At 47.1% G+C, this 22,947-nt stretch overlaps 2 protein-coding genes across 3 annotated transcripts in view; both read left to right on the plus strand.

Annotated features, from left to right (window-relative positions):
- The first annotated feature begins 31 nt into the window (after positions 1-31).
- Positions 32-4,309, plus strand: BCAS2 (BCAS2 pre-mRNA processing factor). The gene is made up of 7 exons (XM_084276043.1): positions 32-171; positions 238-330; positions 426-496; positions 610-771; positions 1,795-1,845; positions 2,967-3,047; positions 3,877-4,309. The coding sequence occupies exons 1-7, from the start codon at positions 79-81 to the stop codon at positions 4,004-4,006; spliced, it is 681 nt and encodes a 226-aa protein (XP_084132169.1). The 5' UTR covers positions 32-78; the 3' UTR covers positions 4,007-4,309.
- Positions 4,310-5,628: 1,319 nt separating this feature from the next.
- The window catches only part of TRIM33 (tripartite motif containing 33), a gene marked incomplete at its 5' end in the record, with an annotated part of 28,597 nt that continues 11,278 nt past the window's right edge, over positions 5,629-22,947 (plus strand). For both annotated transcript variants that reach the window (XM_084276031.1, XM_084276032.1), the window contains 9 exons: positions 5,629-6,079; positions 13,759-13,877; positions 13,971-14,118; positions 15,396-15,528; positions 18,324-18,440; positions 19,956-20,070; positions 20,779-20,925; positions 21,457-21,574; positions 22,594-22,844. In XM_084276031.1, coding sequence (XP_084132157.1) covers positions 5,629-6,079; positions 13,759-13,877; positions 13,971-14,118; positions 15,396-15,528; positions 18,324-18,440; positions 19,956-20,070; positions 20,779-20,925; positions 21,457-21,574; positions 22,594-22,844 — 1,599 coding nt within the window. The remainder of the gene's footprint in view (positions 6,080-13,758; positions 13,878-13,970; positions 14,119-15,395; positions 15,529-18,323; positions 18,441-19,955; positions 20,071-20,778; positions 20,926-21,456; positions 21,575-22,593; positions 22,845-22,947) is intronic.

Genomic DNA, 22,947 nt, shown 5'->3' on the forward strand with positions numbered 1-22,947 from the left:
GTACCGCGTCGCGTCTCGTCTCGTCGCGTCTCCTGCGCGGGGCGGGCGCGCAGGCGCGGAGCGCGGGTCGGAGGCGGCATGGCGGGCCCGGGGCTGGTGGCCGGCGACGTGGTGGTGGACGCGCTGCCCTACTTCGACCAGGGCTACGAAGCGCCGGGCGTGCGGGAGGCGGTGAGTGCGGGCGGGGCGGCGGGCGCGGGCCGGGCGGGGGCCTGTGTGACGCCCCGTGTGCGTTAGGCCGCGGCGCTGGTGGAGGAGGAGACGCGGCGGTACCGGCCGACGAAGAACTACCTCAGTTACCTGCCGGCGCACGACTACAGCGCCTTCGAGGTGAGGTGAGGCGCCGGCCCGGCCGGCAGCCACCCCCGGCCCCCCACCCTGTTGCCCCGGCCGTCCCCCTCGCCTCACCGCCGCCCTCCCCGCAGACCGAGATCATGCGGAACGAGTTCGAGCGCCTGGCGGCCCGGCAGCCCCTGGAGCTGCTCAGCATGAAGAGGTGAGAGACCCCAGCGCCCCGCGCAGCGCCGGCGGGGGAGCGGCGCCCGCCGGGCCCGAGGCGGCCCGCGGCCTTCTCCTGAGGCAGGCGGGCGGACGGGCGGCGTCTTCTAGGTACGAGCTGCCGGCTCCGTCCTCCGGGCAGAAGAACGACATCACGGCGTGGCAGGAGTGCGTGAACAACTCCATGGCGCAGCTGGAGCACCAGGCGGTCCGCATCGAGAACCTGGAGTTAATGTCGCAGCACGGCTGTAACGCCTGGAAGGTGTACAACGAGTAAGGGCGCCCGTCCCCTTTGCTCAGCCATGCTTAGGGCCCCGTGTTGCTCTGTGTAACCCCCATGGGGCCCCTCAGATCGGTTTTTCCCCCCAAGAGAGCTGTATGTGGAAGCCCCGGGGGGCTGCTCTGAAAGAGGAGCAGCTGTCTATGTGACTGGGGTACATCTGAGCCTTGAGGTTTGTGAGTTATTCCTTGGGTGGCAGTTGGTGACGATGGGCTTTAATTCAAGATAACTGAAGGGACTAAAGGCAGCCTGCAAAATGATAATTCAGTAGTGGAAATTAAGATTGTTTTCTACTGATCTGGCTCAGCCTAGGGCCATTATTTGGGGGTTGGACTCGATGATCTCTTGAGGTCCCTTCCAACCCCTACAATTCTGTGATTATTAATAAAGCTGCTGCCAAAGCAGAAAGAAGTTGTGGGTAGTGTAGCTGCAGGAAATGCCAGGGCTGTTTCAGGCAGAGAATGAACGTTAATGTCCACTTTGAGAAGAGCTGGCTTAGCGTTAGATAAAGGTGTAGACAAAAGGAATGCAAACCTTACCTTTGAGGGAAGGCAAAGGGTAGCTTAGCTTAGAAGGGAGACAGGTAGAGGATCTGTTAGTTCACACGTGTCAGGGAGTGAAAGGAGCTGTTGATGCTTTGGCAATGTTATATGAGGGAAACAATAATAAAAACTGGTTACAGTTAACTTTACAAGGTGGGTGATAAGGAAGGGAGGGGTTACTAGTTAGAATACTGCAAGTGTACAGTAACAAGCTTGAAGACAGAACTCAATCAGCTAATGGGGATGATTTTGTGGTACTGTCTGATGGCAGGGGTTGACCATGGTGATTATTGATGTTCTATGTCTTAAAACTGCATGTGCTGCAATTGGAATGTTCTGGCATTGTGCCACCCCCTTGAGCAGGTTCTCCAGTGTTTGTGTTGAAGTGGCTCGTTACATCCTTAACACTGAAAAGATAAATGGGTCTGATCAAGGAATTGTATGTTTTCCTAACGCTGTCCTTTCTGTTATTAGACATCTGGTTCATATGATAGAACAAGCCCAGAAAGAGCTTCAGAAGTTGAGGTGAGTTACTCGTTTTCATATTTTCATGCTGAAGTTGGAAGGAAAGTGAACCCTTCTTTCCCCCTGTCCCCAGCTACAGAAACACTTGTGTGTATGCTGCTGCTGTGGTCAAAGGAAAAATACTCAGCAATAATAATAATAATACTAAAGAAATCTGACCCTGCTCTCCCAAGCAGTTGCATTCATAATGTCTGCTCTACTCAAACTCTCTGTTTTGTTTAGCTGTGTTTTGTTTGAACCTCTGCTTTGAATAGAATGGCTTGTGATGGAATGCCCTCCAAAATGCAGTCGTGTTTTTGCTGCTGCCAACTCCTATTCAGTGTGCACTTGTCTCAAGGAAGACACGTTCCCTGGGGTTAGGTTTGGCCTGTCTTTTTGAAGTGGATGCTTTAATGAGTTTACAGATACAGATTACTCTGGGATGGAGGTTGTGGCATACTCAAATGATGTGCCTTTGTAATTCACTCTGTTTAGCCAAGTAAAGCTTTTCAGGTTTAGATGAACTACTGCTGTTTTCAGCCTGAAGATGGGATTGTATACCAGGACATGGGTAGGAAGCAAGCTGTGTAGTGATTCCTGTCTTTTATCAGTACCTGCACGTTTAGGTTAGCTGCAACTGTTGACCTGGACAGAATTGGTGTGGGAAAGGGTAGAAGCAGAACTCAAGTTGGGAAAGCTAAAAGAACACCATGATATATGGCAAAGAGGCTGACAGAACGTGCATGTCAGCAGTGCATGTCAGCACTTCTCAGGTCCTTCACTGAATTACCAAGTTCTGTGAACAGTTACCCACTCCATCTTTGCTTTTCTGACTTCCCTTCATAGAGAACAAAACATTTTCTCAGTTCTGCACTTGTCCAAGAGCAGCAGGCTGGACTGAAGTTTTGCTTGTAGAGTGGTGTAGAGGTTTTTTGCTTTGTAAAATTCATCTCAGGTAACTGTGTGCAGCCCTGTGCTGGGCTTTGTCCATTTACATGTTGTAGCCATGGTCTTGGCTTCACAAGTGTTTTCTGGTAGTACTTCTGGGATTAGCTCTATTTGGAAATTAGCAGCAGATATTAACAAATTTTGAAGAAAGGAGATGAAGAAGTGACCCCAACCATGTAACCTTTTCTCCCCAGGAAAAACATTCAAGATCTGAACTGGCAGCGAAAGAACATGCAGCTCACAGCTGGGGCTAAGCTACGAGAGATGGAGTCGACGTGAGTAGCTACAGTTTTCCTGTTCAGTCTCCTAGAAGTGTATCTTGGAGTGTATTGAAAGGCTGAATGAGCTGGGACTGGTCAGTCTTGAGAAGACTAAGGGGGGACCTAATAAATGTTTATAAATACCTTAAGTATGGGATGCAGGGGGAAATGGCCAGCCCCTTTTCAGTGCTCTGTGGGGACAGGACAAGGGGCAATGGCTGCAAGTTGGAGCACAGGGAGTTCCACACCAACCTGGGGAAGAACTTTTCCCCAGTGAGGGTGAGGGAGCCCTGGGACAGGCTGCCCATGGGGTGTGGAGTCTCTATCTCTGGAGAGATTCCAGCCCCGTCTGGACGCCGCCCTGTGCAATATGAGCTGGGGAGCTGCTTTGGCAGGGGGGTTGGACCCCATGAGCTCTCCAGGTCCTTTCCAACCCCTGTGATTCTATGATCTTTTGCTGGAAACTCTTCCAGGCAGAGCATCAGTGATCTTTCAGCACTGTTGTAGGATGTTGTCACGTGAATAATGTTGTTTTGCACAGTATTTTAAAGGAGTTCTAATTCAGGTCTGTGCAGGGTAGTTACTGTGGTTGAGTGAATCAAAGTATTGGCAGGGAGTGGAGTTGAATATAGTAAATTAAATTCTGTGTGTTAAGGTTTAACAGGCTTAAAAATAGTTTCTAGCACTACGGTGGTTCAAGTCACCGATACCAACTGAGGTTTATCGTGTACTGAGCCAAACACTTGCTTTGTGCTTTCTTTGGAGCCACAACTGTCCTTGATTTTAAACCAGAGGATTTTCAAATACCTGAAGGGTTTTTTTTTTAATTTCTTTTTCCATCCAGATGGGTCTCTCTTGTCAGCAAAAATTATGAGATTGAACGAACTATTGTGCAGCTTGAAAATGAAATTTCCCAAATCAAACAGCAGCACGGTGAAGCAAACAAGGAGAATATCCAGCAAGACTTCCAGTGACTTTATCCTTACTGCCTTTTAGCTGCAGCATGTGTTAATTAAACAAAATGAAAACCTTTGGACACACTGCATGTTTGTAGACACCTCTGGCTGCAGTTGCCTAAGTGGGTAAAAAGGGTATTTTCCTTGTTTCTTCGTTTTAAATTCTAGGAGGAGGCAAAGTAGACTCAAACTGTCCTGTTCAAGGTGTGACAGGCACAGCTAGATGTTTCCCTTTTTATATACCTAAAGTAAGAAATCTTCAAGATGTGATGTTTTTGTGTCTTGCCCTACACATTCAATAAATGTTGGATTTGTTACCTCTGTGGCTTCTCATCCGTGTTCACAAAGCAGGGCCAGTGCTGGCAGGGAGGTAGGTGTTGCCAAGTGAGCCCCTCTCACAGCGCTGCATGGTTGATGTGTGTACACCCGGGTGCAGGGGGGAGGCTGTGGCTGGGGAAGAGGCTGCTGCTCGCCCCTGCGGTGTTCCTAACCACCTCTGCTGAGCCAGGGCAGAGGTAAGGCTGCAACCCCTAGGGAAATACAGGATTGTGGGTGCTGGGTGTCCCACACAAGCTGTGTGTGCCCAAGGGGCTTTTCTTCACAAGTTCACCTAATTAAAGTTTATAATTATCTTAAGCAGGGGATGCAGGGGCAGTCAGCCAGCCCCTTTTCAGTGGTCTGTGGGGACAGGACAAGTTGGAGCACAGGGAGTTCCACACCAACATGGGGAAGAACTTTTCCCCAGTGAGGGTGAGGGAGCCCTGGGACAGGCTGCCCAGGGGGTGTGGAGTCTCCATCTCTGGAGAGATTCCAGCCCTGCCTGGACGCCTATCTGAGTGATATGTCCTGGGGAGCTGCTCTGGCAGGGGGGTTGGACCCGATGATCTCTTGAGGTCCCTTCCAACCCCTACAATTCTATGATTCTGTGATTCTACACCCTGTGCTGCAGGGGTAGGACACCAATCACCCCCTGCTGCTCCCACAGGGTCCTCTCTGGGCCGCCTACGCCGTACAGCACCCTGGCTGCGGTTCTGTAGGCCTTGCAGCATCATCCTCACCATCAGCCGCGTTACCAGCCGTCACAGCGGCTCCCTGAGACGCAGCTCCTGGCTTAACCGCGCGGCCAGCGGCTCCCTCTGCAGCCGGGCAGGTACCGGCCCGGCGCTGCGGGTCCCTTCCCAGCCCCACAGCGCGTCCTGGCAGGCAGGGGTGGGCCTTCCCCCTCCCCACCCTGGCCTATCTCTCCGGGGCTTCCCCCTTCTCTCCCGGGGCTCCCGGCCCGGCCCCCGGGGGTTCGCCTGCCCTTCAGCGGGGCCACCGGGACCCGCATCCCGCCGCAAGCTCCGCCCCTAAGGGCGCCGTCCCCCGCTTGCGATTGGCTGGGAAGCCGCCGACGCCGACCAATGGGGACTCACCCCCCCTCCCAGGCGCGGCGACGCCCTCGCCGGCCGTACGTCGCGGCTCCTCTTGCCGGACGCCCCTTTAACAACCGCGTACGCGCCCCTGCGCACGGCCCGGCGGGACGCGTCGAGCGCGCCTGCGCGCGCCCCAGCAGGGAGGCGGGGCCGGGGGGTGCGCGCACGGCGCGTGGTGACGCCGCGCGTGCGCGGAGCGGGGAAGCTGAGTTCAAAGGAGGAAACATGGCGGAAAACAAAGGAGGCGGCGGCGGCGGGGAGGGGGCCGCCGAGGCCGGGCCGGGCGGTGGCGGCGGCTTGGAGCCCGAGGTCGCGTCCCCCTCCGGCGCCGCACCGCCCGCGCCCGCTGCCGCGCCGCCCGAGGAGCGGGAGAGCCCGGGCGCGGCGGCGGAGCGCGGCCTCGGGGAGGCCGAGGCTGAGGCGGCGGCGGCGGCGGGGTCCGGCGTCGTTCCGGGCCCGGGCCCCAGCCCGTTGCCCCCGCTGACGCCGGCGGCGCCGGCGCCCTTCTCGCTGCTGGACACCTGCGCCGTGTGCGCGCAGAGCCTGCAGAGCCGGCGTGAGGCCGAGCCCAAGCTGCTGCCCTGCCTGCACTCCTTCTGCCGGCGCTGCCTGCCCGAGCCCGAGCGGCAGCTCAGCGTGCCCGTGCCCAGCGGCGCCAACGGCGACGTCCAGCAAGGTGAGTGGCGGCGGGGGCGGGGGGTGCGTGTGTGTGTGTGTGTGTGTGTGTGTGTGTGTGTGTGTGCCGGCGGCCTGCAGCCCGCGGTTTCTGTCTGTCCCGGACGCCTTCCGCTCCGGAGGGCTTCTCCGCGTTGCTCGGTCCTCGCGTGCGGCGCCCGCGTCTCCGGGCAGGACCCCCGTGGGCTTTCCCCGCCCTGGTTGACGGCTGCGCCCGGCGAGGCCGCGGACGTGACGGCCGGAGTTCGTCGCCCTGATCCGCCGGGGTCTGCCGGCGCGGCAGCCCGGCGCTCTGGAGCGGCGGCTGGGACGCGGGAGCCGGGCTGCGCGCCCGCCGAGCCGTGGCGCGGGTTGCGTTGTGCGCTTCGCTTCGGCTCCCGGGGCGCTGCGGCGGGGGTGTGACTGCCGGCGCCGGCCGGCTCCTCGGTCCCGCCGCGCTCAAAACAAATCCCCTGCGTGGAATCCCGCGGGTGTCGCAGCGTTACACACACCTGTGCTCGGACCCGTGTTTCCTGTGGACTGGGTGGAAACGTTGCCGTGCTCCTTGTCGCTCGACTCCCGGTGCCCGTGGGCTCTGCACACATGTAACTTCAGTGCTGAGGAACAAGGGGAGGCTGCTGCTGCCAGGGGCATCACTGACATCACAGCCTAAACTCTATTTTTTATTTCATATGTTCAGGGATGGAATCGAAAAGCTTTTGGAGCTTTTAATGGAGTGACTCACATGCTGTGGTATACAGACCGAACTAGGGCCCTGGTAAGTGGTTTTGCAAGTCTTAATTGGGCCCTGTGGTCTAAGAGACCTTGTTTGGTGACATCTTTCTGCGTTTAGCAAGGACTCGAGCCCTTCCTGTGTTGCACGGTAAAGGAGTTGACCTGGCTTGTAGTGGTTCTTTCATCCACGCTGTTCAGAAGCAGTTGCTCTAGGATAGGGTCTTAGGAAGTCCATCAGTTCTTAAAAGACAGTGTGTTAAATATAGCTCATAAATGCCCAAGCAAAGGCCCTCAGCATTGTGATCCTTCTTGGTAAATTCCAGATCCCATGTTTTGTGCTATATGCACTAGTAAAAGATGCAGAACATTTATTTTACTGTAGTTCTCAGGATTATCTGAATCCTGCTCTGATAGGATGCGGGCGTGGGAACGACACGAAGTGTTGTGGCTTCTGAAGTGTACATAAACTGGAATATCAACTCTTGTTGTAGATGTTTTAAGAACGTTTGTTGGTGTGTTTTGGTGAGGTAGGAGTTCATCTTTGGATTCCTGCATCAAAAACTTCTAGGAGATGTAAACAACATGCGCGTGTAGGGTCTGGAGAGTATACTGGTAACGGTGTGTGATTCTGCAAGGAACACGTGGATTAGTCTAGCAGGTCAGTTAAGAAGGAGATGTTAGTCAACCAGGAGACGCAGGTTTGTGGACAGCACTCTCTGCACATTGTAAATGGAGTTGGTTCAGTGTGATGTGAAATGCTTACCAGTAAATCAGGCACACACAGTGGACCTTCTCAACATACAGAGAAGTAGCATGTTGCTTAGTCATGCAGGTTCCTTCCCTGTTGGTATGGGTTATGATGGTCACGAAGTGTTACTTCCACTTCTGTGGCTTCTCTGGTCTCCTGAACAACGAGAAGGTGTTTTTTCGTGAAGGAAGAATTGAGGGGTGGTACCCATGTAGCTGTACCTGAAGCAGGTTACACGTAACTGCAGGCTCTTGCTGCTGGATTCCATGCTGTGCTATTTTATATGCATTTAAATTTGCCTGCTGTTTTTCAGCATCTCTGCACCTAGATAAGAGAACTAGAAGTGCTATGGAAAAGAACTGGGTTTTTCTTTTGAGACTTCAGTGATTGCTTTCTTAATTAGTTTCAGATTTTACTCTGTAAGAGTGGTTAGTACTTAAAATAGTGAGTATGTGTATTTATCGGGTAGTAACAGTGGAACCTACTTACCAGGAGTTGACTGCAAGGTTGGCACCTTCAGGACGGTGTCTGAGTGACAGTACCCACTCCTGAGGAAAGCATGCTGCTGCTCTCAGAAAGCACGAAAGATTCTCATAGGTGGTGGTTTGTGGTCTGTATCAGCATCACTGCTTCTGCCCTGATGCCACTCCCTGGAGTGGACCCTGCGAAAGAAGACAGAAGAATGGTCTCAATTCCTAAGAGCCTGAGAAACATAGGCTAGAGTTTAAAGCAATTATTTAAAGGTGTGTTTTCTTGTATTATAAAGAACAGGCTGGTAGGTTTGTACCTGTCACACGGGTGAAAGATAATTTTTCTTGTTCTTGTTTACATTTATGTTGGGGGGAAAAAAAGTAGTTTTTTGGTTTATGCATTTAAAACACACATATTTTGGTCATTTAACATAAAAACTAGCATCTCATTTTCGCTGTAGTGACTTAATAGATCATTGGAATATGCATTTTATTTGGCGGGTAGATGGTTTCTTAGTGCCTGGTGTTTCAGCTGTCCGGCTGGACTCTCCCTTTCAGATGGAACAGGTTACAAGAAAATGCCTTTGTGTGCTGGAAAAGGTTTCAAGTGGTTACAAATAACTGCTCAACAACTTTTTATGCACCTGCCTCTGCTCCTGGGAAGATAGGTTGCATTGAGATTTCACTGCCTCAATGAGATATTTACAATCTCTCCTAAGAAGATAATCTCAGTAGGGAGAAGGTGTGGCGCTCAGCTCCCTGTGAATGTCAAGGCCTTCATGAGGCTGAAAGAACTGAAGCAGAGCAGGAAGGTGCTTTTGGAGAGCCTGAGGGAAATGTATGCTCTTGGTTGATGTGCACATGTTTATAACTAGGGAAACGATACGTTTACTACCAAGTTCTGTAACACATAGCATTTAATTCGTTTTGATATGCCAAGTTCAACTCCCATACCTGGTGTTGGTGTAGCTAGAAACCAGGAATTAATCCCACCTGAAATTACACAGTAGCTATTCCTGGTTTGCTTTGGAGGGGGGACATGGAAGTGGTACGGTATCTGAGAGAATGTGACATACCACTTCAATAGAGTTTGGTAGTAGTTAGTGTATTTTCAGTCTAGAGAGAATAATTCCTGCCTAACAGACTGCTTACCTATGCCAGTGCATGTGGTCTCAGTTTTGATGAGTCTTAGTACACACCACCTGAGCTGTCTTGATTCCTTACCTTTCTCTTGCATTGATGAGAGTCATGAATGTGGTGGCCAGCAAAGGCTGAGTCACCAAAACTGCAGTTCATGTTCTGGAGTTAGTAAAAATCTTGTTCTGAAACCTAAATTTCAGTCTAAATAGTGTGTTTTAAAATCATGCTTTTGTCTGAGAACATTCTAGGCATGTGTTATTTTTATAGGAACTGATATCTAACTGCTATAAAGTGTTTTTTGTTATTAAATATAATGTGCTGTCAGTTCAGGTTACACAGATGCTTGCAAATATTGCCTGAACTGTGAAGCTTTATCATCATCATCAGTGTAAACATCTGAAAGGATTTTGAATTTCCTTATATTCACTTAGTACTTTTGTCTTGGGAATCAGCCTGTCACATTTCAACCCAAAGCAAACACGTGTGTTTAAAAGCATGTCTAAGAAGTTGCTGTTTGCTCAGCAGGAATTAGGATTGCAGGAGGCTGATGGCTTGATTGCCAGTGGATGATGTGGTTGAGTTCTAGGCTGGTGCTAGCTGATGTCTCGTAAGTATCCAGAGAAAGTCTGAGGCTGTTTCTTCAAAATGAAGGCTCTTGAAGGAGCACAGCATTGTGTGGGTTGGGGGGATGTGATGATGCATCTTGCTTAAAGCAGGTGTGGTTGGAGGAGAGTCCTCAGGGCCTTGTCCAGTTGTGTGGACTGCTTACTGGGACAACAGCCTCACAGCTTCTCAGAGCCACTCTTGCAGCATTTGAACGTCCTTGTTGTAAGTGTGTGAAATACATGATGTTCAAGCCTTGCCTTGTTCCAGCTCGTATGTGTTAATGCTTGTCTCTGGAAAGAGCTTGGCTGTGTCCCTGCCCCACAGGTGGCTGGCAGCAGTGGGTCCCTGGTGTGGTCTGAGCAGAGTGGCCTCTCCTTGCTCACTGAGTGTTCCAGTCCTGATAATCCTGGTTGTGGTCGCTGGGCTTGCCCCTGTTTATCAGTCTGTCCTGTGCTGGGCAGTCCCAGCGTGTGCCATGTCCAGGCGTGGTCTCCCAGGGACCTGGGCAGGGTAAGCACCACTGCCCTGACCTCCTAATGCAGTCTGGGATACGTCAGCTTTTCTGCCAAAGGGAGTGCTGGTGAGTCCTCTTGACCTTCTCATCCATAATAAGGTACTTCAAACATTGTGTTAAAGTACTCATGTTTTAGGGCTTTAGTACTCTTGAATGTCATGAAGCAGCTAAAGAATTGATAAAGGTTTTCATATTAGAGACCAGAACTTACGTTAAAGGAGTTTGATCTTATGAAAATCAGAGTTTGGTATGTAAGCAGGGTTAGCTAGGAATGCAGGCATTTGGGTTCACTGTTTTAATAACGTTTGAGAGAGACATTGAATTTGTAATTCTGATCTACTGCAAAGACTCCTCATGCTAGTCCAGTGATGGAGGGGGTCCAGCAGCAAACAGTCCTACAGAAGTGCAAAGTGGTTTTTGTAGTGTCTCATCCATTGATCATGTACATCATGTGTGTGCCGTGCCCTCCCCTGCTCAGGTCAGTGATCCCACCCTCAGCAGTACCCTTGATTTTAGCTGCCTTGGAGTTAGAACTTCTCATGTCTTGTTCTTGTGCAGATGGTCTCTGAAACATCTGATGAAATTCCAGAAGGGGATTTCTAGAAGCTGGGTAGCAAGAAAGAATAAGATTGAGAAAACTCCATGTTTTTCTTCCTGTGTAGAAGTAGTAGGTGTGAGTTGAAGATACAGTGTCTTACTGGGCCAATTGTATTGTGGTGAGCAAAGATGTACTGGGGGCTGATCAGTCTGAATTCTGTAACACTAAGGGGGAGCAGGTGTGAGGCTCTGATAATGAGCAAACATCTCAAATGCATCTTGACACAGGCAAAGGGCTGATGGTGAGGTGGTGTTGACCGAGAGCAGATAGGTCTGAGCCAGCTCCCCTGTTCCTGAAACACACAGACTGAGACCGTCTGTCTTCTGTGCGTGTGCCCGCGCAGGAGCATCACTTGGTTGGCACTTGGGGCTGAGCCCCCAAGACCCCCACACCCTGCTGAACACCCCATATAGCACATACTGCACCTGCTCAGTGGTGATGAACCCCCAGCAGTGGGGCAGGCACCTTGGTTATCAAAAGGGGAAACACTGGTTTCGGTGCGTGCCTGCTACCGGAGTACTGCAGCTGTGAGCAGAAGGCATGGCTGGACCCAGGGGTGGTGACATCTCCTTCTCTGCTTGCTCTCTCTCCTCTGCTCTCTCTGTCTCTAGCTGTGTTTCTGGCACATTAGGGTAATATCATTGTGAGTTTTGCTGAGCCATTAGCGTTTGTAGTTCCACTGAGTTTCAAGTACATTTGATGTGTTTGTAGATGTCGTTACTCCTGACCGCCACGCAGAGAATTAAAGTTCACCTCGCCCAGCGAGTGGGACGGGATGAATGGGTAGAGCAGCCAAAGACTTGACATAAGCCTTCTCCAGAGGCGATATCTCTGTTTTGATCCTACAAGTCTGGAAGTTCAGAGAATTGACCCTTTCCCCCTCCATCTCTGTCAGGATTAAGATGTCAGACAGGAGAAGTGAATTCTAAGCAGGTTGTGAAGAAATGTCTTGGTAAACTATTTCAAGACCTGTTTTGAGATGCCTGCAAATAGCTGTCCGAGGGATGTCTTTACACTTGGGAGATTTTAAACATAAATATTTACAAGGTATTATCATAGCTTAGAGTTACAATTAAGAAAACTTTTGTGCAGCTTTAGGTGTTGGCAGTGGTAGATCAGAAGCATCTTCTGTTTGGAAGCTGAAGTTCTTTGAAGTGTTCCTTTGTGACTTGCTGCTGAATTCTGTCGCGGATTTTTTAGCAGTCTTTTAATGAAAACAAGATGACTTTTTTTCTCCTCAGTTTACTTCAGTTTTGTGCTTTCTGACATGCTTTGATGCCTGTGGTGTAGTTTAGTGTGCTTTAAATCCTAAGCTGTTAAAAGGATTACATAGGTACTAGACTCATTAGTGTCCTTAATAAAGCCTTTGACAGATAAGAATGTCTCGTGCGGTGTGAGGAAGACGTGACTCCCAGCAGCTGTGTAACTTGGGGTTTGACAGGTGCTGTGCAGTAAAACCTGTGCCCCTTGCCCCCTTTGCTGTGACGAAGCTTTCCACCCCATTACTCCTGCTCTGCTTTGGTCAGTAGTGCAGGTGATAACCCTGGAGAGGCTGTCCTGGCAGCTGGAGCTGCACCCAAGCGTTCTTGTGTGGCTCTTCCATGGTCTCGCCGTTGTGACCCGCAGCCTTGTGCAGAGATGTGGGCAGTGAGCAGGGCAGGGGTAGCTGCTCTCGGAACACGGGCGGTATGCCTGTTCCCATCTGACACAGGGTCTGCCTCGAGTCCCAAGGGGTGCTGGTGCTTGCCAGCATGCCAGTGTCTTGAGCAGCTCTCCAGGGCTACTTCCTGCTGTAGTGCTTGCATGTCCGTACTGGCTGCGTTCCATCAGCCATCCTCTGTGGCTTTCTTCAGCCCAGTGTGTGTCTCGGGTGGATTGCTAGTCTGCCTGTTAGGAGACTCCATAGGACCATGCTGCAAGGGATCTGGGACCTTCTTTACTCCCTCTGTTGCAGGCTTTAGAAACTTGGGTAGGGAGGAATGGTTTATGATGTGAAGTGATGGCAAGGGAAGTCTGACTCGCTCGCCTTGCGTGGGGCTGGCAGTGCAAGGCAGGCTCTTCCTACCTGCTGGGTTGGTGGCTTTCAAACCAAATTCTCAGGTAAGAAATCATCCCTGCTTCTCACTTAACTCAGCCTTTGGCAGGGTAAAGGGAGAGAAACAGCTCAGCTGAAGCTACGTGCTGGTGTATGTAGCAGTGGACAGGGGACAGTTTTTGATCGCATGTGTTTGTGTATCTGCCGTTCTGGATAATGTCTGGAGAAGTGTGTGACAAAAAGTAGAATCTGATCTGAACTGCATAATTAACCAGGAGCAGGATGTAATTAATTTCATCACAGTACCACTGGGAATGCCAGGGAAGGGAAAAGTCGGTACGTATAGCTGTGTGTACTGTGGAAGAGGGGCTATAAGGGTTTGTGTGTTCATGGTTGTTACAGGTCTTGCACGCCACTGTGAACCTTGTGGTAAAAACAAGTAGCAAAGCCAGTGATGTCGGTCCTTGAACACAATGTAAGATGCTTGGAAGCTCACTCCTGTTATCTTTTTTTGTAAAATAGTTCATCATTTCCCATGTGAAGCTTTTTAGGTCCAAAGGCTGATTGTTCTGGGGTTGCTTCAGGACGGTACTGATGTTCACAGGAGCATCTGTGGGTGGCTTTGGGAGATTTAGGGTTTTTTGGTGGGTTTGGGATTTCCCCTTTGCATCTGAGTTATAACTGTGCTCTGTGGCTAATGCTGATGACGTGATTTGGTGATGCTATCCTGTAAGTCAAAAAGGAGCTGCAATTCTAAGTGTGTTAGACCCCCAGTGCAGTGAGTCATCTTTTGATTCTGGGCGTGTTGGTTTTCACATTCCTTTTCTTAGAACTGGGAAACTTATTGTTTTGCAGTTGGTGTGATCAGATGTCCGATATGCCGCCAGGAGTGCAGACAGATCGATCTGGTGGATAACTACTTTGTAAAAGACACGTCAGAAACACCGAGCAGCTCCGATGAGAAGTCGGAACAGGTGAGGTGCTTTGCTGAATTCATCTGCTGTGTCTGTTCCTGTAGGTCTCCTGCTTTCCAGAACACGATGGTAACAGACTGTGTCCCTCTGCAGGTGTGTACAAGCTGTGAAGATAACGCCAGTGCTGTTGGATTTTGTGTGGAGTGTGGGGAATGGTTGTGCAAGACTTGCATTGAAGCTCATCAGCGAGTGAAGTTTACTAAAGATCATATGATCAGGAAAAAAGAGGATGTATCTTCAGGTGAGTGTTTGGACAGCAGTCACTTGCTTTATCATATCAGTAGTTCATTTATCAAATAACCATTTTTGGAGAGGCCTCTCTGTATGTCTTAATGGGAATTGTTTAATGAGAAATATTACCTATTTAAATATGTTAATCCCAGTAGATGAGAAACCCTTATGGTGAAATCAAATTACAGGGTCCTACAAAGAATTACTGATGTCTTTCATTAGGACTGCTCTGCGGTGACCATCAGGGCTTCCCCTTCAGCAACCTGAGTGGGAAGGAGCCCAAAAGTGGCAGTTCCAGTAAAGTAAACTTTCAATCAGAAGTGTAGGTTGCTGTTGATGAAGGTGGAAGCCCATGAGCAGTCGATATGCTGGCATATGGCAGAACATGGCCTGACTTTGACCTGATGTGCAGCAATCCTTAGTGACTCTCGACCGTAGGAAATGCTGTCCATTATTTTCTCAGAGGAGCTTGTTCCTTGTTAGACTCTAGGATATGCCCTGTAGACTTTAAGTTTCTGTGAATGAGTGTAATGAGTGTTAGCTGTAGATTCATGAGCTCTCTCTTCACAATAACTTGCATGATATAACAAGCCTCAGAAGCGTTGGGAGACTGAAGATGTTATGTTTTAAACCTTACCTGCTGTATCTTCCAAAGGCTGCTTTCCTCTGTGCTAAGCTCAAAATATCTTTAGAAGACCATGCAGTGAGCTTTAGTAAGTTCAGAACTGTTCCTGACATTTTCTGTTACTTGCCTAAGTGGAAAAGAAGCAATTTAGCTGGAGTTCAAGTAACTCTTAAGACTGATGTTTGCTTTGCATTTACGACTTGAGTTGCATATGACTTAATGAGGTTTATACAGATTTTGAAGTGATAATTTAGAAAACCTATGGGTGTTGACAGTATAAAGTGTGTGAGGTTTGTTCTTCAGTGTCCCCGAGGTGAAATTGCATGCCCTTTGATCTTCTAAGGCATGTACACAATCCTGGAGTTTGTGTACGGTTTTTACATTCTTACAGGTACCTCGTGTCTTCTGAGAGTTTGTGATGGGAGAGGAATTCCTCCTCCTCCTCCTCTCTCTAAGCAGTAAAGCAGAAACCCCACTGTACACCACTGGCACTGTAAATATTCAATGAGAACGTATTCACAGTAACTTGAGGGCAAGAAGTTGTTTGTAGTTGTCTTTGTCCAAATTCTAGATTGTTACTTAGCTTGGAAGTTAGTAGTTTTGCTCTTTGGATTGTCTCAATTTTATTTTAAAATGCAAACATGGTTTATTTTTAAAAACAGAGGCTGTGGGAGCATCTGGTCAACGTCCTGTTTTCTGTCCTGTCCACAAACAAGAGCAGTTAAAACTTTTCTGTGAAACATGTGACAGGCTGACATGCAGAGACTGTCAGTTACTGGAACACAAAGAACACAGGTACAAATATTACCATGTCTTAATTCCTGTGGTGCACTTTCTCAGAGGATGAAATGGCATTGATTTAAAACAGTTGTGTTGCTAATTACTGGTGTATTTACTCATTGTCAGACTGATACGATCCCTTGTAAAGGAGAACCTTGGAGCGCTGAAAACTTCAAGTGGTCAGTTTGTTGAGCTGGTCCAAAGATTAAGAGCAGATTCCAAGCAAGGTGGTCTGAGGTGGTTGGTGTGATTAAGGTGTTAACTTGCCTGGCATGTTCCAGTGCTGCTGCTGTTCAGGACCTGAACATCTGGTGCTGTAAAGAAGCAGAAGTGATAGAGTGAGTCATGGGTGAGGGAATTTTTGGAAAGGGCTTATTTTATCATGCAACAATCTTTCAATTTAGGATAATTTTTTAAGGAAATCATACCTCTTGCCTCATGCATGAATTTATTTTTCTAGTACAGAGGGAAAAGTATTTGGCTTAGTTAGTTGAAAGATGTCTGAAACCAAGTAAGAAGAAATGACAGGTTTGTCTCTGGAGCTTGCTTTTCCCTTAGCTGCTAGAAAAAAGGTGAAACCTCTTAAGATATCTATCAGCTCTGTTATGTAGTTGTTTGAATGCTTGAAAAAGTGTTTTGCAGTGTTATAAGAGAGAATATGGGGATAAATGTGTATTTATCAGCCACTGCAGCACTGCTTTTCCTAGTCAGTCAACAAGTAACAATTCTCTCTAAAGGTGCTTGACAGTATGTTGCAGTATTGAATTGAGTGGGTTTTTTTTCCAGAGGAGAGATTATTCTCAAAGACTGCTCCAGCAGCATAATGGGAGATTTCTACTTTGAGATAGTACCATTGTAGTATTAACAGCCTGGAATATTCCTGCTTTATTCTTTCATAGGCTTGACCATAAATCCCCTGAAGGACACACTTGTCCAGAAAGCGTGGTCTCCTAGGATATATTAACTAACTTTTCCTAGTTGATTCCTTTGCATCTGTTTTGTGCATGATGCTAACTGATTAACAGATGTATCTTGTTCTACTTACCTGTGCTCTTCCAGTAAGAGATTACTTTGCTCTTAACATGCTTTGTTGCAGAATATTCTTTAAAAAAGGTCCAGTCTGCAGGTGTGTGTTACAGGTGGGTAGGGTGACTGCTTCCTCTGCTGTGAAGTACAACTGTGGCTTTTATGAAGCTCACTAAATCACTGAAGGAAAATTGTGCCCAGCAGAAACAAGAATTGATCTTAATCTCATGTTTCTTACTGAAATCCTAATAGTGGGCACCAGAGGAGGATCAATCACAGTCCATGGACTAGTGTTCAGTTCAGAATTTGGAGTGAAAGAATTGCTGGTGATTCTGCACAAAGCTGACATTCTGTTAGCAGCTGAATGGAATGTGATTTCCCTAGTCTAGGTAGTTTTCAGTCCACACACTAGGGAAATGCAGAAATCTGATTTTCAGCTTACTTAAAATAGTTTTGAAACTCCACAGACCCCCAAACATTCCAAATTCTGTGGCTGTTGGGCTGTAGTAATGCTACTTTTTACATTATAGTGCCTAAAATATTGTGATGCTGCCTGTCTGCAAGAACTTTTGGCTGGTTTCAGAAAAAGCAGCACTCTAATGTTGAGGTGGAGGAATCTGAACTCTTGCAGGTGGAAGGTGCCCGTTGCTGGTACGGGCTGTGTGATGGCAGCAGGGTTGTTGCTGTTGTGAATCGTGTTCTCTTGGCCTGAGTCACTGTTATCATAATTGTAGGTAATTTGAATGAAGAAACAGTGTTACTGATGAATTTGATTATATATCTGAACAATCTTTTAGCTCAGGTTGTAATGTTCTCCTAGGGTTTTGGCAAAAGGTGACACTGTCTTTTCAGCTGTGGTTGGGAGACAGTGTAGGTGGCTTTTACTGCAGTTTGAGATGTTTCACTTGATTTGGGGGAGTTTTCTCCCAATTCATATGTTGGGATTTAGTATAGAGAGGAAGGGAAGACATTCTGGGAAACAAAGTTTTCCCTGTTGTTAATTTTATTTCAGAAGCATGGCACTTACTGCAAAGACAAGAGGTGGCAAGTGACTGATAGGAATCCTGGGGTTTGAGGGGGTGTCTTTTGATAGTTGAGCAGTTGGTCAGAAAAGATTAAAGCTCTTGGAGCTACTTGCCACTTTCAACATTGACTTTTGCTTCTGTTGCATTGTATGTTAGGAAAATGCAGCTAGTTTTGTTATTTTCCTTCGATGTAGCTTTACTCACGCTCTTTTCAGATGAAGTAATAGAAGGTGCCTTTGATACAGTAGCTGCTTGGTAGAAGGATTTAGGAGTGATATGTTCTTCACTGGAAGTATAAAATTATTTTTTCATATATTTTCTTCCAGATTAAAATAACTGTCAAGTATGAGGAGTTAAAAAACTTTATGGGATAGTTTTTTTGAAATGATGTAATATGTGTTTAAGCTGTTAGTGCATTTTCCTCATCTAATGTTAAAATGATTTGTACAACTCTGAAGTTTCTGGCATCCCCTTTAGTTGGTGTTCCATAGCTTTCTATTAATTAGTGACCCACACAGCTTCAGTCTTCTGGACACTTAAAAAAGGTTTTAATACTGAAGCATTTTGTGCACTGGTTGATATACATACAGTTTGTTTTTTAATTTTTTTTTCCCCTGTGTGTTTTGTCATATTTTTTCACAATTGTGTAGCTTTACACCAAAATTGGGAATGTAGTGTAAGTGGTGGGGGGATCTAAGTGTGCTTAGCTCCATCATGTTGCCCCTCAGTGATTGATCTCTTCTTTTGCATGTTGCAAAGGTACCAGTTTCTAGAAGAAGCTTTTCAGAACCAGAAGGGTGCAATTGAGAACCTATTGGCCAAACTTCTTGAGAAGAAGAATTATGTGAATTTTGCAGCTGCCCAGGTTCAGAATAGGTAAGTACCCCAGAATGATAACTGTTGCTATTACGTTGTCTTTTTAATGAATCCCAGCAATATGAGTGATGAGACTAGAGTAATTCTTACAGTTTGGTTGATTCTGTATCTTTAGTTGTATTGGACTTAATTATTCTTCAGCATGTTTTCTTCCATACAACGCTCTGCATCTGTTGGAAGTTGTTACAAGAAACACATGTCAAAGATGATGTCTTTTGTGGCAACTTTGAGTAGAACCAAAGATGTGACACATTTATTACACTTGGGCTGGGGAGGGGAAGGGAATAAAAAAGGCAAGGCAAACCAATCCTGTGGTTTCTGTTAAGTTCAGCTCTGGCTGACAGAGGTATCAGCTGTGGAGATGAACAATTGAACTGTTTTTATGTTTCATATGAATGGAGAAGAGGAGGCTGAGGGGAGACCTTATCACCTACAGCTACCTGAAGGGAGGTTTTAGAGAGGTGGGTGATGGTCTCTTCAGCCAGGTGACAGGAGATAGAGCAAGGGGAAATGGCATGAAGCTGCCCCAGGGCAGGTTTAGATTGGATATTAGAAAAAAATTTTTTACTGGCAGAGTTGTCATGGCCTGGAACAGGCTGCCCAGGGAGGGGGTGAGTCACCTTCCCTGGATGTGTTCAGAAAAAGGGTTGATGAGGTACTCTAGGGATATGGTTTAGCATAGGATGGGAATGGTTGGACTCAGTGATCTTCAGAGGTCTCTTCCAACCTTGAGATTCTGTGATTCTCTTTGATAACTGTAACAAAAACTTGTTTTGAAATTGAATTAATATAATTACCTGAAAGGACAACAAGCTTTTCCTTAGGTAATTTAACTTAAGAATTCCTGGGTTAACTTAAATTCAGTGTCATACAGAATATGAAATCTATTGAGACAGAGCACATGGTGGCTGCTGGCTTTTCAGTCCCTTGTGGTGATGCTGTGCTGAAAGTCAGGGAGTTCCACTGTGGTTCTCAGTGGTTTTGTGATCTTTCTGTGTCTCTTAAGTTATTTGCTAAAAGGCAGATCTGGAGATGGGAAGTACAGGGGCAGAAGGAAGTATACCGGAGGTAAAAGGAGAAGTTTTAGTTCTAACTCCTACTGGTACCAGTAGGACAGAAACATAGTTATATGGAAAATACTAAACTGAAAGCTCAAGAAGTATCACAAAACATCTGATAAGAATTCAAGACCAATAAACTTTATAAACCATAAGGACTGTTTCATATAATTTTAAGTATTGAACAAGTTGTTCATTGAGATTTTTTTTTTTCTTGGACTGTTTACATGTTTTCCAAACTAGAAATTTGAGAGGCCTTCTTTAGAAAAGTTAATCAATGGTGATTTCTGTGTTAGAAATTAGACAAGCTAAAAATCTTGCACTTACTGAAACTTCTCCAATACAGAAATTGATCCTTTACTTTTCAATGCTGGGAAGTCTCTGGTGTTCAGTGTTTGTTGGCATAGTATAAAGTGACTGTCTTACAGTATGTTTCATTTTGTTTTGGTTTTTTTAGGATAAAAGAAGTAAATGAAACTAACAAACGAGTGGAGCAGGAAATCAAAGTGGCTATATTCACTCTTATCAATGAAATCAATAAAAAAGGAAAATCTCTCTTGCAGCACCTTGAGGTACAGTTAAGAGAAGTAATGCTGATGTTGACATTCCTTTTTGTGAGGTTGCAGCAGTCACACACTTGTGCATGAGTTGTTAAATTTCCATCCTGAAGATTCAGTACTGCCACCCAGATTTTCAGCTCGAGGTTTACAGCTGGCAGGTTGCTGGAGGCTGAAGACTGCTCCAAGATGGGGCTGCTGAGCTTACTTTAGAGGTGGTTTCTGATTGACACCAGAGCTGGTGTTCGGAGTACTGGGGCCACTGTTGCTGCTGTTTCTTCCAGCTGCTCTGCAGCTCTTGTGCTGGCAGTTGCAGGAATGCTGGGCATTCCCTGCAAAAATGCCAGGGCACCAACCAGGACCAGCTGGCAGTTACACTGGGCAGTTACAGTCTGGTTCACCCCCCAGTTCTCTGTTGTGCTGCTATGCCTCTGGCACAATGAGGAAGAAAGCTGGTCTTGTTTTAGTAGTTGATACTTTCCTGGGATAAAGCAGAAGCTCTTCTCTGAGCCCACTGTTATCCCTGCACCTTGATACCTTTGGGAGGAGTGGTAGACTGGAATAATAGAGAATTATTACTTGAAGGTTCCAGCCACTCTGAATATGAGCATTAGCATAAGCTGCTTTGCTTGTGACATTTTTCTTTTGCTCTAAGAACTGTAAGCAGTTTACATTCTCCTCATCTGAAGCCTCCATTGTAATTAAGTTTTTGTTTCTTTGTAGAATGTAACAAAGGAGAGGCAGATGAAGTTAATACAACAACAGAATGACATCGCTGGCCTTTCCCGACAAGTGAAGCATGTGATGAACTTCACCAACTGGGCTATTGCAAGTGGCAGCAGTACTGCTCTGCTGTACAGCAAGCGGCTGGTAAGGAACATCCTCTTGTCTGTACAGCACAGAGAATGGTTGGTCATAAGATTTTGGTTTTGCTTTATAAATACTGTGTACCTGCACCAGACTATATCCAATGAGTTGTTCCCACTTCATTTAAAAAACAAACAAACAAAAAAACCCTCAGTAATAATGGGGTAAATTTCCCAATCTGTAGAGCACTTTTTATTCATAAAGACTTAAAACTGTTTTGTCATAGAAGGAATGGGGTGAAGTTCTGTAAAGGCCCATCAACGTTGCACTTGTGCTGTTGCAGAGGTAGTTCTATTTACAGGGCTTCTCTATAATTCTCTGAGGTGAATAAAAAGAATGGCTGATGATTTTCCTGGTGAATCCAGTACCCTACAGACCAGTAACCAAACTTGCTATTGACAGTCATTGGTGATCCAACAATCTAAACTCTCTGGGCAAATACACACTTCATTGCTATTGAATTATTATTGAACACATAATGTTCTCATCCTTTACTTTGTTGTCGCCAACAGTCTTGGTTTTGCTTTCCATTAGATAACATTCCAGTTACGTCACATCTTAAAGGCGCGTTGTGATCCCGTCCCGGCTGCCAATGGAGCAATACGCTTCCACTGTGACCCTACATTCTGGGCAAAGAACGTCGTCAATTTAGGTGAGGAAGTTGTGTTTATTCTGCATTACTTGGAAAGCTAAACTGAGTTAGAGGTGCTCATCCAACATGGGTGAGTTGGAGCACAATGCATCTCCTAATGCTGAAGACCAAAACTCTTAACCTAGTCTGTCCAGTCCTGATTACCCTCCTTACCTGCTCTGTTCTTCCCATTAGCAAAGCTTTTCCCACAGCTTTTGGTTTCCAGTGGGAATAGTTCTAGGAATGTCCCTCTTTTTCCCCTCTTAAAGTGGTTCTAACAGTATAACACACTAGTGCAAAATGGGTGCCTCAGTTTCTGGAGTAAGCTTTTTTGGCAAGTAAACAGGATCGGTTTTGCTTACCTGACCTTCACATTTAGCTGCGTGTGGACTAACAGGAGACATCTCCATCATGCTTGTTCATGCAACTTACATTAGGAGGAATGTTGATGTGAACTGGGACAAGGAATCGCTCACCTTGAGAGGGACACCTCTCACCTTGAGAGGTGTCCCTACCCCAGGGGACATCCTAGCATGCAGCCTGCTGCTGGACTGGAGAACTCAACAGGCTTGACCACTAGTTAGAGAGAGACACTTGACTCTTTGTCCTATTTGCATACCAACAGGTTACCTGGGTCACTGCTGCTGACAGCCCTTGGCTACCAATTTGCCACACTTCCCACCCCCCCAAAAAATCCCACGTAGGCTGGTTGTGATCATGATGACCTCACTGGCACATCCTGTGTCAGTGGGGAGCTGTGGGGTGGGAGGGAGCACACTATGACACATGGGCACATGCTTGAAGTAAAAAACCCCAACATTTTGCCTTTTCCCATTAGAAGCAGGACTGGACAAAGCTAGAGAGATAGCATGGGCCACTGCTTCTCTCATGAATGGGTATAGAGCTTCAAAAAGAGTAGTTCACACTTAAATTGTTTTGTCACTGCCCATAAGGACACTGAATTGGGAACATCTGAACATTCTGCACTGATCAGCCTTTGGATGATGATGGAGATTTAGCTGGGGTTTTGTTTTGTTTAGGTAACCTGGTCATTGAAAATAAACCAACTCCTAGTTACACTCCTAACGTAGTGGTTGGACAAGCTCCTCCAGGAACAAACCACGTCAGCAAAGCTCCAGGACAGATCAATCTAGCGCAGCTTCGACTTCAGCACATGCAGCAGCAGGTGTATGCACAAAAGCATCAGCAGCTGCAGCAGATGAGGATGGGACAGCCGGCAGCAACCGGGTCAGTTCCCCGGCAGACAAGTCCACAAGTCCTACAACAGCAGGTGAGTATCTTGTATGTTCTTATTTCACCGTTTAACATAACACCAAGACTTAAAATTGCCCTATCAAATATAACCTTAGAAAGCAGTTTATAAACGTGAAAGT

Source organism: Gallinula chloropus, assembly GCF_964237585.1.
Source record: "Gallinula chloropus genome assembly, chromosome: 27".
NCBI classification, from domain to species: domain Eukaryota; kingdom Metazoa; phylum Chordata; class Aves; order Gruiformes; family Rallidae; genus Gallinula; species Gallinula chloropus.